Source organism: Odontomachus brunneus, unplaced genomic scaffold (genome assembly GCF_010583005.1).
Source record: "Odontomachus brunneus isolate Ranch 3 - 2012 unplaced genomic scaffold, Obru_v1 Obru_scaffold_002, whole genome shotgun sequence".
Lineage (NCBI taxonomy): Eukaryota > Metazoa > Arthropoda > Insecta > Hymenoptera > Formicidae > Odontomachus > Odontomachus brunneus.
Genome location: NW_022639452.1, coordinates 1,547,783 through 1,560,678, shown reverse-complemented (window position 1 = coordinate 1,560,678; position 12,896 = coordinate 1,547,783). Strand labels below are relative to the sequence as shown.

Below are 12,896 nucleotides of genomic sequence, written 5' to 3'. Positions count from 1 at the left end.
CAGAAAGCAATAACAAGAGTCTAACGGCGATAGGTAATTAACAATTCCGTGCAAACTCGTCGAAAATCAGCTGTATGAAGACGCGTATTCTCGTCCAATATGTAGCGGAATGCGATACTCACGAATGGATCCAGAACCTTATTGCATCCTGCCACGAGTGTCGCGTTGTAAGCGTTCGAGACGGGAGCGCATCTTCCGATCTCTTTTATGGCTGTCAGAATGACGTGGTCGAGGAATTTGTCCACTTGAAGTAGAAACGCATTACCAAATCTGGTCGCGAGCTGTCAATCGTATCTGTTAGTTGGGTTCAGCCGTAATCTCTGATATGTTTCTAGGAAAAGAAAAGATATATATAACATACGTATTGGACGTATTCCGGACCGTCTTTATTCAGGAACTGTTGCGCCTTAGTGACTTCCTCCACTAGATCGTGAATAGCTTCCGCCATCGAGCTATGATTGAACTTGATGTTCTCCTGAAGCATCAATGCGTTTGCGCTTAGCTGATCGCTGAGCGTGGCCATCGGCATGACCAGATCTCTATGATAATGCTCCAAGTCGTGGGCGTTCTTCTCGAGACTGTCCCTGATGTCCTCCTGCCCGCTCGGCAACTTGGCGGAAACCTCGCGCAACTGTTTGGCGAGGTGTTCCAGATTGATATTCGTGATGTTCTCGGCGAGCAATTCGGCATACTGATAGAACTTGATATCGCTGAGACCACTCTGCGCGAGGTCGTTCAGCTTGGACCTCGCGCTATCCTTTAAGATCACCACGCCGGGAGACAGGCTGATCTTGCGTCGCAGCTGTTGAATCGTGTCGTTGATATCGTAACGCCCGGCGTAATCGCGCAGATTCTCTACGTCGTAGAGATTCTTCAGATTCAGCACGTTGTAAAGCGTCTCGTTTTCATGGCACTTGCTACAATGGAAGATCAAGTGTCAAACATTCGCGACCGCGCTCGACGTCGATTCGATATGGGACTGTTACAGTTTTTGAAATTATTTCACACGACGATCTCGTTATAATCGATATCTGGCTATTTTCGGTTATAGTATCAGCTACGTGATGAGATTGTTTTACCACTTATAAAAACATGGGTTTCCTTGAAATGTCACTAAGCTTGAGAATTAGAATTTAAGGATGCATATTCTAAAATGTCTTTTTTGAGAAAAATTTTACTATACTTCACGTTATATATACTATGTATTTCCAATAAAATTCTCCCAAAAAAGGATGTGTTGGAATACAACCTAAGAGAGAGAATAGAGAGTATATTTTCGAAGGGTTACGCAATTGTACTTACGTAACGATATAACTCATATTGATATCAGCTTTCGGATTTTTGGGATAAAGTATTCTCTTGATCTGTACGAGCTCGTCGACCAGCTCAAACATTCTGTTGTCCTTCGGATTCTTTAGGGGCTCACAGATACCGCGTTGAACCATAACACCGGTCACCATGTGAGCCACGGTTACAATCATCAGCACGCTCGTCAGGAGAAAGATGATCCACACGGCCCTGCGATCAAAAAAAAAAAAGAAAAAAAACGTCGGCGGTAATAAAAACGACGATAGCGATCCGCTTTATCTTACACGGCTCTCGGGCAACTTTCGCAACCTACATCATGAGAAACCGTGCACCTGACCCTTTGTTACAGCAATCGTCGCCGTATCCGTCCGGGCGCTTTCCACAAATGCCACAGAGAAGGCCGCATGTCAGGCACATCAAGACAGTCAGGAGAATACCGGATATGCCCAGGCCGAGATAGTATCTAGAAGCGAATGCGTGTTCAAAGGTCATTAATGCGAATCCGCCTATTCTGTCTGCCTCGAGAAAAGTTCATCCAGAGTTTATCACGAACCTATAAGGTGAATACTGATCTATATTGCTCCGGGCGACGTCTAAATGTGGAATATAAACTCTATCTATGTCGGCGTTCAGTCTGTCAATGAGGGCAGTCATGTTAGTGGCGATGATCGTTAGGAAGTTGCAGGCACGTCGGATACTCGCGCTAACCACAGGGATCGTCTGATTCACGGCGTGCTGGATGTCCTTCTGGATCTTCAGGAACGATTCCCTGCCTTGGCTCACCTCCGACACTATGTTGCCCTCCATGAGCACGGTGATGTTGTGTAACGCGAACGTGACGTCCGGCAGCTGAAAAATTCACGCTTCGTGCTTTCAATTGGCATTAAATAAAATCGCTCGCGGGGGGTGAGGGGAGATTCAACACATGGAACGGATCAAAATCTTCCTCTAACGGAGTCGACTATTTCGAGCTACTAAATGCAGTTCGTCGAGGTGAAAGACATGCCATCGAACTTTGTGACAGCTAATGTTATGACGCTATATAAATAAAAAGGCCGCACTGTTAATATCTTGGAATAACGAGTAGCGGATCAATAAAGAAAAATACAATCAAATCTTGAAAGAGATGTCATGTATGAGAAAGAATAAGAAAGAAACCAAAGGAATGTCATATACACTTTCCCAAAATAAAACGCTAAATTCTCGTGCTTAATTAAAACAGTTTCTCTCTCTCGCGAGTCCTCTTCAGTTGTGTTTGTAATGTAAAATCACTTATGCGTTTTCATCACCACTATTTGACGGAAAAAGTGCCCAGGAAAAGACGATGTGCTCAGAAAGAAGTTTCTCTAGTAAAATTATGTAACATGTCGCATTAACGATGAACATTCCTACTCGTGCAGATTACTTCGCAAAATTAATCAGATGATGCAAATAATTGTGTTTGAAACGATGAAACGATGTATACACAGAAGATAGGGAAATTACATGCCTCCGCTTATACAACTTACAGACTGAAGCTATTTATGGCAAGCATGGAATCAAATGATTTTATACAGTATCTCTCGTCGTACACTAATGTTCACGTGTTGTGCCAATAAATTATGATAAGAATCAATGTCTCGATATACCCGAATTTATCATAATTTGCGCTTGCACCTTGTATGTATATCATGCAATATATCTTAATTAATCTTCCCTTGAGATTCAGTAAGTGAGGAATTATTTCATATAAAAATATTTAATATTAATGTTTAATATTATATAATATGTAGAGATTGGAACAAAAGATCAATTCTAACTATATAATTATTCAGTAAATATATAAATATATTCATATAAATTAATGTATTATATAAGTCATAAGTATGATTGTACTCAATAAGACTCGTGACATTAGTGAATTTATTCTAAGAAGCCTTATCTATAAAGCAAACGAAAGCCAAGGCAAACCTTGTACAAATCTACCGTCTCGATACATTTAAGCGTCAATCTTGTACTCTATGCATTTGGGCCTCGATATAGTTCGGAAATAATGCGCGCGGAACTTGTCGAAAATATGGTATTCTTTTTGTAACATTGCTACATCGAGGGCCGAGTGCACGCGTTCTTGTTAAAGTTATTTATATCTTATCAGAATAGAAAGAAAAGATTCCGTCACCATAAAAGTCATACCTTCGGGAAGTATCGGTCCATGTACTGCGTGTAAACAAGGAAAACGCTCGTCAAGTAATTGACCTGAGAATAGTACTTGAGATAAGAAAACGGCACACCGCTACTCACCTTATCGAAGTCTACTTGGACCGACATTTGGTTCACTTTATAGTCGTGCAGAACTCGCTGGCACTTGTCAGTCGTGCACGCAGCCAGTGTGTGGAGAAGATTCTTCTTGACACCACGAACAACTGAAGAAGCAGATTAACAACTGACTTCTGAGACTCGATCTCGGTGAAATTTTCTATCTGTGGCTCGTATTAATAGCCATTATTTGAAACTTGTCCTACGTGAAATATTCAGATCTGAATTTAGAGTTAGACGAGAGTTTTTATATAAATTATATAATACATGTGACATTACATTTGCAGTCGCGATTCACCTGAAAACTCTGGTTTAACTCTAAATTAAAATCGAAGTGTCTCGCCTGAAGCAAATTTCAAGCAACGACTATTAATATGGACCTGTATCTCGAAATATGACAAACAGCTTGCTTTAGCTGCTATTATTTCCCACGGCTCAAATGATCGTAAGAGAAATGCAACGGAACAAGGACTTTCGTTTGGTTTCGCGTGGGAACTTTCGATAAAATTTTCCCGGCGAAATAAATAATTGTTTCATGGAAGTCACACGCTTGGACGCGTCGCTTACCGATATCCAATTGGCTGGCATTCATTCGCAATTCCTGTGTTATTTTATTCATAAGCTTCAGATCCTCCCTGATCGATTCCAGACCGGTAACTATGTCATTAAGATTCGTCAGGGAGACGGCGTGCGAATATTCTGCTAGTTGCTCGGTGACGATCTTGCCGCTGGCCTGCAGGATATTGTTGAGCGTGACCTCCAGCTCTTCGCAGTTGGTCTTCAGCAGATTCTCGATCTCTTGTTTCGTGGAGCTCAAGTACAGCTTTACGTCCTTCAGGCTGGTCTTCGCGTTGTGCGGAAGCTCTTTGGTGCCTTCCTGCATGTACTCGTTGGTGACAAAGGCGCACACCACACCGAAACTATAATTATTAATTAATCGTTACTAACGCTATCCGCGATACAACACGAGATGGAGGACGAGGAGGCGGCGACAATAGAATTTCATTGTCGGTCGATTTTACACGAGGCTGTTGCCGAGTTTGACATTGTTTGATACCTCCAATATTAATGCCACATCCGTTGGAAACAGATTAAATTGCATATGGGATAATTAAATTTCGAGGAGGGACTGTGAAGTTAATTATCCAACGCGATGCAGCAAGCACACTCGTGCACGTCGCGCAACGTATTGATGCGTTCGTTTAATCCTTTACGTGGGAGAAGCGCGCACTCGAAATTCCCGGATTAATCGTAATTACGACTGTACCGATAAAGAGGACGTCGCAGTGCGGAATTATCCTCTTGTTTTCTATCTTTGATGCGACTATATAAAACATAACACACATACGGAGAAAGTATTGTAGTAAAAATTACGTTATAAGCTTTAGACTGTGGAAGGAGTACGTGTGTGCCCTCCGATAGCCTTCACTGTCAAGTATCACTATCAAGTGACTTCAAGTCTAGACTGTAGACAGCATTCTGAAACGTCTGACGATCGATTCGTTCGAAAAACGTGCGGGCAATTTTCTTACTGTTTTGCCGTTCAAATTTTTTTGTATGTTATGACTCTAACGCTAACTCCGCGCCGTGTCGATCGTCTTGCTGCCAAGCGGTCCGCAGTCTAGGAGAGAATTCATATCTTGGCAGAAAAATAAAAAACAGAAAAGCAGAAGCCAATTAGAAGTCGCGCTGGAAGAAAAGTAGAAATTGTCGACTACCGCTTGAGCACCAACGCGAGTTCTGGTTGGCTTCTGCTTTTCTGCCAAGGCATGAATTCTCCCTCTAAGAGTTAAAACATTTTTTTTTACAATTTACAAGGCTGGACTATATAGAAATTATAACGTAAATTACTATAGAAATGATAATAAAATATATAATAAATATATAAAAAAATATATAATAAAATATATAATAAAAATATATAATAAAATATATAATAAAATATATAATAAATATATAATAAATATATAAAAAAATATTTAAGTATAATATGATTTTCTATAGTAAAAAGTCACACACACACGTGTATAATATTTTTCAATAAATATATAGCGATTTCAAGCTTCAATCTTGATGAAGGTTACAAAAAGTTTTGTTATGATATTAACTGCAATATTTTCTCCGTACGAAAGCTAGTGTGTCGCAAATTAAGACGAGTGTCTCAGGTACATCCGCAGCTCGCAGAAATTGAGCGAAATTTCCGCGACAGATACTCACAGCAGAATGGTGGCGACGCCGATCAGCACGATGCTGAGCATAATCTTCCTGCAATGATCGTGCTTCTTGTCAAAAGGTTGGCTACGGGCGCCGCAGTGGCCCGCACATCTGCAGCAACAGAAGAAGAGACCCGCGCAGGGGATAGTAGTCGCCACGAGGAGTCCGACCAAGGCGAGGCAGGCCAGTCCGCCGTAATGGGTCACCAGGATCTTCCATTCCTTAAGAGGATCTGCGAGAACCGGTTGGCCGTCCACCACGGTGATCATACCTGAATACGACACGAGGAGAGAGGGACGTAATAATTGTCAGAGACGCGATTATCGGATCTTCCGCATCAGGAGATAAGACGATCGTTATCGCTCGACACTGAAATTGTATCGGTAGCGGGCTGGTTTCGGTTGACCGGGTTGCGTCGGAACCAGTCCAACTAAATCGCGCTTCGAGCGCCTGCACTTCAGGTAGGACAGTGATCTAGAAAGCAGACCGTTGCCGCAATCGAGCCGGAGAATGCGACCGCGCGATTTCTTGCCAACGAGTGCGAGATCTGTCCGTGACGAATTCGGGGCTTGGTCAGCGCCCTGCTTAATTCTCTACGACAGTTCGCATCGAAGAATGAGATGATACGAGAGAGACAGAGAGGGAGAGAGAGAAATTTATCAGTCTCAACGCGTGAATTAGAGGAGATGGTCGGTGCACAACAAAGACGAATTTTCTCGCAAAATTCCCGAGGGAAATAAGGTAGAATCGTCCATAGATATCAGATAAGAAGCGGGACACGTGGACGCGCGATGGCGCATAAAAATGCATCAGCGGTTCTTGTGTTCTCTCTCTCTCTCTCTCTCTCTCTCTCTCTCTCTCTCTCTCTCTTTCTCTCTCCTCTATCGGGAACAGCTGATGGCCGCGTCCTTTCAGTGGGAAGGGGAGGGCGGAACGAGGACGCGCTGAATGTAGGTCGTAGGTCAGGGTGCGCGCCGGAAGGGCTGCCAGGTCGCCGGAAAACAGTGAGAACCGGAACGTGGACGAGTTTGAAAATTTACGAGTAATGCTGATGGCCTCCCCCCAAGGAAATGGGTCAGCTTCGGTTGGTGGCTGCGTTTTAGATTACCGGCAGTAAGCGCGAGCTGCATCGATCTACATTCACCGGTGATCCTGTGTTCTTCTACGTTCGCGCACGCACGCGCGCGCGACGTAATCGCGAAGGGTGAGACCGGGAAGGGTGAATTGGAGAAACATTGCGGCGTCCTGGCTCGAGGGTTGACCTCATGAACCGGTTTTTCGGCAGCCCGGGCGCCATAAGGGTCAGCAGTGTAACGCTCTCACGACGAAATGCCACGACACGACACGACACGCTCGTGAGTTTCGAGAAAACAGTACCGTTGACCTAGCAATGACCAGCGCGGAGCATCTGAGACCTTATTGTGAACGCGTATTGAACGCTAAGTATGCCCTTCTGATTCTCAAACTGGAGCGTCACTTATATGTGACGCTCGTGTACTCTCTTAAAGTGAATCAGTAAAACCGTTTCTGGTTGAAAGGTAATATTTCAGTGAATGTATTCACTAATTTCCAGCGAAAGCACTCCAACCTTTACCTACCTCATCTTATATCTCACTGATTTTGACCAGTGCAAGTGTGATTTCACTATAAAGCCTGTAGTTACTAAGCAAAGCGAAATAATGGCAATAAAAATTTTTTATTTGATTCTATTTTAATAAAATTTTAGTATCGACAATCAAGTCCTTTTTTCAGTGTGCCCTTATTTTTTCAGTAATTGGCTTTAGCCCACTTAATGTTCGCGAATATCGCGTTCGTCGCGAAACACCGGTTGCGCGTGTCCAGCGATGCGCGAAAGGATCCCTTTCTCTTGGTTCGTGTTACATTGATTCGTTAAACTCCGCTCGCAGATGGCGAGATGTCCCGCGATGCGACGGGACGTCATTGCCAATTTCTGCGCGAAAGTGTGCCGCCGAATTCGCGTCTCAAGCGCCGCGATATGAATATATGTAGGAGTCGGGAGGAAATGGAGATTCCATTAGGTTGCGCGCGCAATCATTCAGAGGAAATATTGGCTTTGCCAGCGCAACGGTTGATTTAGCAAAACGGCTAAAGCGGATCCGCCCGGCCGAATTCACCTAATTGGAATTAACATACACGCATCTCCATAATTCCCTTGAAACCGAGCTGCTCGTTTGCCCGGCCGTCGAATCAAAGCGGAGGCCGCTGTCAATCAAGTTCCATGAATCGTGGACACATGGCGGGAGAGGATTTTGAGGACGCTGGTTAGCAATAGCCGTAGGTAGGTAATAGCGACAGAAAGAACGGGCCGTGATTGAACGTTGCGCTCGTTAGGGTGCAACGCGTATAACGGGGGTGCTCGATGAAACTCGTCGGCAGCAATTTCAGCGAGGCTGAAGCGCACCAAACGACCACGCTGTTGAACGTCCGAGACTAATTACCACGATAATCAAGCTCTCAATCGGAGTCGTGTCGATAGATTACAGAAATAGTTGGGAAAAAGCCGTCTCTCGCTATTTCAATCCGCGGAGCTCGCCGAAGAGACCGTCACCTATTAATAAAGCATATGTGTCATTTTCCTACGACGAGCGCGACAATATGCGGGAGATACGTTTTACAGCAGGCGACAAAATCTATAATTCCTTTTTGGCGCGTAAAAGGACACTGGTGACGTCGACCGGCCGTGCGATGACCGGCCGATAAATAGGCATCCTCCTCTATTAACGTCGCGTTTGTTGCGCAACAAAAAAATGATAATCCTTGTTCTATATCAGAAACTGTCTCGAGACTCTGCTGACCCGGTTTTGATTCAGATTTCTCGTTTATCTCTTTTTCTATGTGACATCTGTTCTCAAATTTATCAAGGCATACTCGTGTGAAAATTTCTCGGGCATTCCCAAGTATAGCAGAGATTCCGATTGGATTGTCCAAACGTGCTCCAAATAGGTGTATCGTATTGCGACCTAATTGGGAGTCTACTTGTTATCTAAACTATAGAAAATATTTCGAGATCTGAATGGGATTTATTCCAATTTCCCAAATAATTCAAGTTGCGATTCTAAGCGGGAAAGACAGAAGAAAAGTCGCGTAAAAAGAGCGAAAGAAAGAGAAGAGATACAGAGAGTAACAATAATAAATAATAAATTAATAGTTTCAAGATTATAATTTTTAGAAACAAATTCTTTTTAAAATGCAGGCTGTTGTATAATCATTCTTATAATTTACAGATTATTATTGTAATTTATATAATATTTACAACGTGTATTATTTTATCCAAGATATTTATAATTTACTTGAAAAATGAGCAAAATATTTGAAGCGGTATGTGTATTTATATTTTTTAAATATTTATATTTGTAAAATGTGCGTAAATATTCAAAGCGTTGCAGATATTTCATTCCATATAAATATAAAAATTGAAAAAAAGAGAACCTTTGGAGGAAGAATGTTCAATAGAGAAAGTGCACTGAGAAAAAAATGTTTGAAAATTTATTTGTGGAATATAAAGCTTATTCACAAAAATAGACTTTATATTCTACAAATAAATTTCTAAGTATTTGTTCTTAGTGTACTCTATTTTTAATTACCATTTTTTCTTGCTTAAATTCCGGCCAATAACAATAAACATTGGTCAGTATTTTTCGAGTTTTTGCTAGATAGGAGAACTAACCAGCATTTACTTACCATTTTCATTAGTTTCATTAGCCAATGATTAGTTTTTCTTATAAATTTTTCTAATTGGGCCACATTTCTAATAGGAATTTTCTAATAGGATTCTCAATTTGAACCCATCATTTTTTGGAGAGACAGGAATGGATCCCAATTCGATCTCAGAAAATTTTTTACGCCAGTACATCTCTCACTCTCCTATTCTTTCTCATACGCGAAGTAAACACATTAATCAGCTCAATGTTGTTAGAGCGCGTTTCCAACGTTGTTACCGCACGCAATATCACGGCTCTCTTTTGTGTTACATAAAAGCGCCGCATAGTTACGCGCTGTCGCGTTACACATACGTCGATCTTTTCCCGCGTATTAATTCGCAGCGGCCGATATATACATGGACGAGCGGAAATATTAATGCATATACGTTACGCTGGCCGGGGGGACGCGTTGCACATCGGCGCCGAATTTCGCGAAACTAGGACGCCGCGATTCAGCACGAAGAACGATCAGCGCGCGCGAGCCGTTCTTCTTCCTGAGAATTTGTCCTCCTTTGTGAAGAACGACTCAGCTCCTCGGGCATTTGTTCCCGCTCTCTCGGAACAAAGGGAACGGCACCGACTGCTTGTCGGAGTTTACAACTAAACGATCCCACTTATAGCGCGACGTTGAAAAAAAAGGCGTAATCGGGACGTCGCTTCGACGTCGTAAAAACGTAAAATCGCAGATTCGCGCTTACGGTATAATGCGCGCGATAAGTCGAACGACGTGTCTCAAAGTGATTTAACAGGCAAATGCGAGCCAACGTGCTCCGATGTTGTGCGGCCGGTGTACACCTTTACGGCCGATTAGTTCGAGCGACCGGAGAATTAGGTCGAAACGTTCCCGAATGTTTTCGGATACACGTACATTCGCCGACTGATGTCAACGTACGTACTGCCTATTTGCTCACTGGATTGCTCTTGGATCTTTTTTATTTAACCGTACCTTTTCTTCGTTCCTTCCTCGACGACACTGACCGGAAGAGAAAGAGAGACAGGGAGCAAGAGAGCAAAAGAGAGAGAGAGAGAGAGAGAGAGAGAGAGAGAGAGAGAGAGAGAGAGAGAGAGAGAGCAAAAGAGAGACAGAAAAAGAGAGAGAACAAAAGAAAGAGAGAGAGCAACAGAAAGAGGAGAGAGGAGAGGAGAGGAGAAAGATAAGGGAGAGAGAGAGAGAGAGGGGGGGAGGTACCTGCGCATGGTAACGGTGCAAGGTGAATATATTCTATCGACGAGCAAGCCGGTGCAATCGTGCAACTGTGCAACGGCAGACTCACTGTCGTGCAGGTAAGGCTTTCGATCGATTTCCCGCAGTCATTGACCTCCACGGTTACGTGTTAATGCCGCGCGTCGCCGTCGCGTGGGCTTAGGTCGCGGTCTTTAAACAGTTCCCACGAGCGCGCGTGTAAATCACTGATTCCTCTTCGTAGGATCTCCCGGCAGCCACCGTCGGGAGACAAAGGAGAAAGACGTTCATTGACAAGGACGACGACGGCAACGACGACGACGACGCGATTACTTCACGCTTCCACACGACGTCTCCGCGCGCTCTCCCGACGCTGACAAGATCGGATCGCGAGATCACGGGGGGGTCACGTGTAATTTTCTCGTCCAGCAGGATCGGGTGCGTCGATAGCGACGATCTCGGAAGTAATTTTCAATAATTGCAATTATAAAGCCGAGATGCAATAAACAACGCGCCAGCGAACGTGCATTTTGTAGGGTGAATATATTTCCGCGCAGGCGAGCGGACGAGCGAGCGCGGGGGCGAGGTTTATTTATTGCGAGAAGATGTTACGTAATAATCGCGCAGCGCCGGTTTAAAACAGCGTCCGCCGTCCGGCTATATCGAGACTTTCCAGGTCGATAATCCCGGCGCGAGCTCTCGCCATTATACTAATGAAGAAATCCATTAGATGTCGGCGCGGCAAATATTTATACATTGAATATTCCGATCGAACGTCTCGTCTTCTGCTCCCAGTTATTTTTATCGGGTCAAGGGATGGAACGAGACAATTCGCCGCAGCCTGCGCTCCGGGAAGTTATTGTACGGAACGTCTGACAATTTAATGACACAGCCGTTGGATGCAGGTGGAATTTAAACACACTGAACACAACATTCCTCCGCCGCTCCGCGAGCAACTAAATTTGAGTCATTAATTAAAGAAGATGAGCAAACGATCGCGCGTGATATGGTGGATGTGATGGCGATGTTTGCGCGTGTTTATGGATTAGGTCGAACTGAGCAAAAAGACCCTCCTCTACCACTTTGCAGATGGTAGATCTTTGGTTATTAATTAAAGAAAATTGCTGCATGATTGGCGAATTATCACGCGCGATGCGGCAGATGAGCTCTAACGGCGACGTTTACCCAACCATGTGCTGGTACATTAATTCAAGCTGAACTGAAAAAGTCCTTCACCATTTTGCAGATGATCATGTAAATTTTTCGTTATCAATCAAAGAAGATTGGTGCACGATTGCAAGAAGATTAGTCACTGGATCATTGAATAAATCGTCACGGCAGATGAGCTGTGACGACGTCGTCTACCGTCGCACAGTGGGGAATTTACTGTTCAAAAATCGCTAGAGACCACAATTTTATAGCAACCGGGATGAGTTTCTTTTTTAATTAAACGTTGATCAATGTAGAAAAAAATCTAATTTAAAAAAAAATCCTTCTAAATGTTGCAATATTAATAAGAATTACGTTCGTATTCAGCAACCTAAATCTAATATACTTTAAGTACTGTGACAGATTTCGTGCTACAGAAATATTTTTTTCACATCGGCTATAGGATTGACAGACAGTTGTTAAATACCAAATCTTAATACTGACCACATTTATGTTGAAGCACTTTGTATACCCTATTGCAACATATATACTGTGTTAAAATATAATGATTTTGTTTATATTGACAGGAGATTAGCAGATTTTGTCAACTGCCAAATTCTGATTTTTATATCAGATTCGTAATCAGCGATGCTGAAAACCTTAATACACTGTACTGCGCAGTTGGAATGGCTCGCATCTTGATAATTTTTTACAAAATCTTATTAATATTGCAACATTTAGAAGAATTTTTTAAAAAACCGGGCTCGACAGTTTTTTCTACATTGATTAACGTTTAATTTAAAAAAAAATGCATCCTCATTGCTATAAAATTGTGGTCTCTGACGATTTTTGAACACTAAATTTCTATTTGTCCCCACTGTGCGTTGTGTGCGTTAGGATTAGATCAAGTTGAACAAAAAAATCCTCTGCCACTTTGCAAATAATCACGTGGATTTTTGGTTATTAAGGAAGATCGATCGCGCCCGATGTGATGCACCGATCTTCTTAAATTGATAACGGAAAAT

The 12,896-nt window shown here is 42.9% G+C and overlaps 1 protein-coding gene across 10 annotated transcripts in view; it reads right to left on the bottom strand.

Moving 5' to 3' along the window:
- Positions 1 to 12,896, bottom strand: part of LOC116841362 (prominin-like protein) — a 57,704-nt gene that overhangs the window by 9,778 nt on the left and 35,030 nt on the right. For 5 of the 10 annotated variants that reach the window (XR_004377548.1, XM_032809187.1, XM_032809208.1 and 2 more), the window contains exons 2-11: positions 5,821 to 6,088; positions 4,171 to 4,523; positions 3,589 to 3,710; positions 3,481 to 3,504; positions 2,817 to 2,825; positions 1,862 to 2,157; positions 1,622 to 1,771; positions 1,303 to 1,518; positions 362 to 917; positions 123 to 281 (exon numbers count right to left, since the gene is read on the bottom strand). Coding sequence is in view for 9 of the 10 variants with exons in the window: in XM_032809187.1 (XP_032665078.1) it covers positions 123 to 281; positions 362 to 917; positions 1,303 to 1,518; positions 1,622 to 1,771; positions 1,862 to 2,157; positions 2,817 to 2,825; positions 3,481 to 3,504; positions 3,589 to 3,710; positions 4,171 to 4,523; positions 5,821 to 6,088 (2,153 nt within the window). In the remaining variant the exon portion in view is untranslated. The remainder of the gene's footprint in view (positions 1 to 122; positions 282 to 361; positions 918 to 1,302; positions 1,519 to 1,621; positions 1,772 to 1,861; positions 2,158 to 2,816; positions 2,826 to 3,480; positions 3,505 to 3,588; positions 3,711 to 4,170; positions 4,524 to 5,820; positions 6,089 to 12,896) is intronic. The other 5 variants (XM_032809200.1, XM_032809260.1, XM_032809251.1 and 2 more) reach the window with 2 other exon arrangements.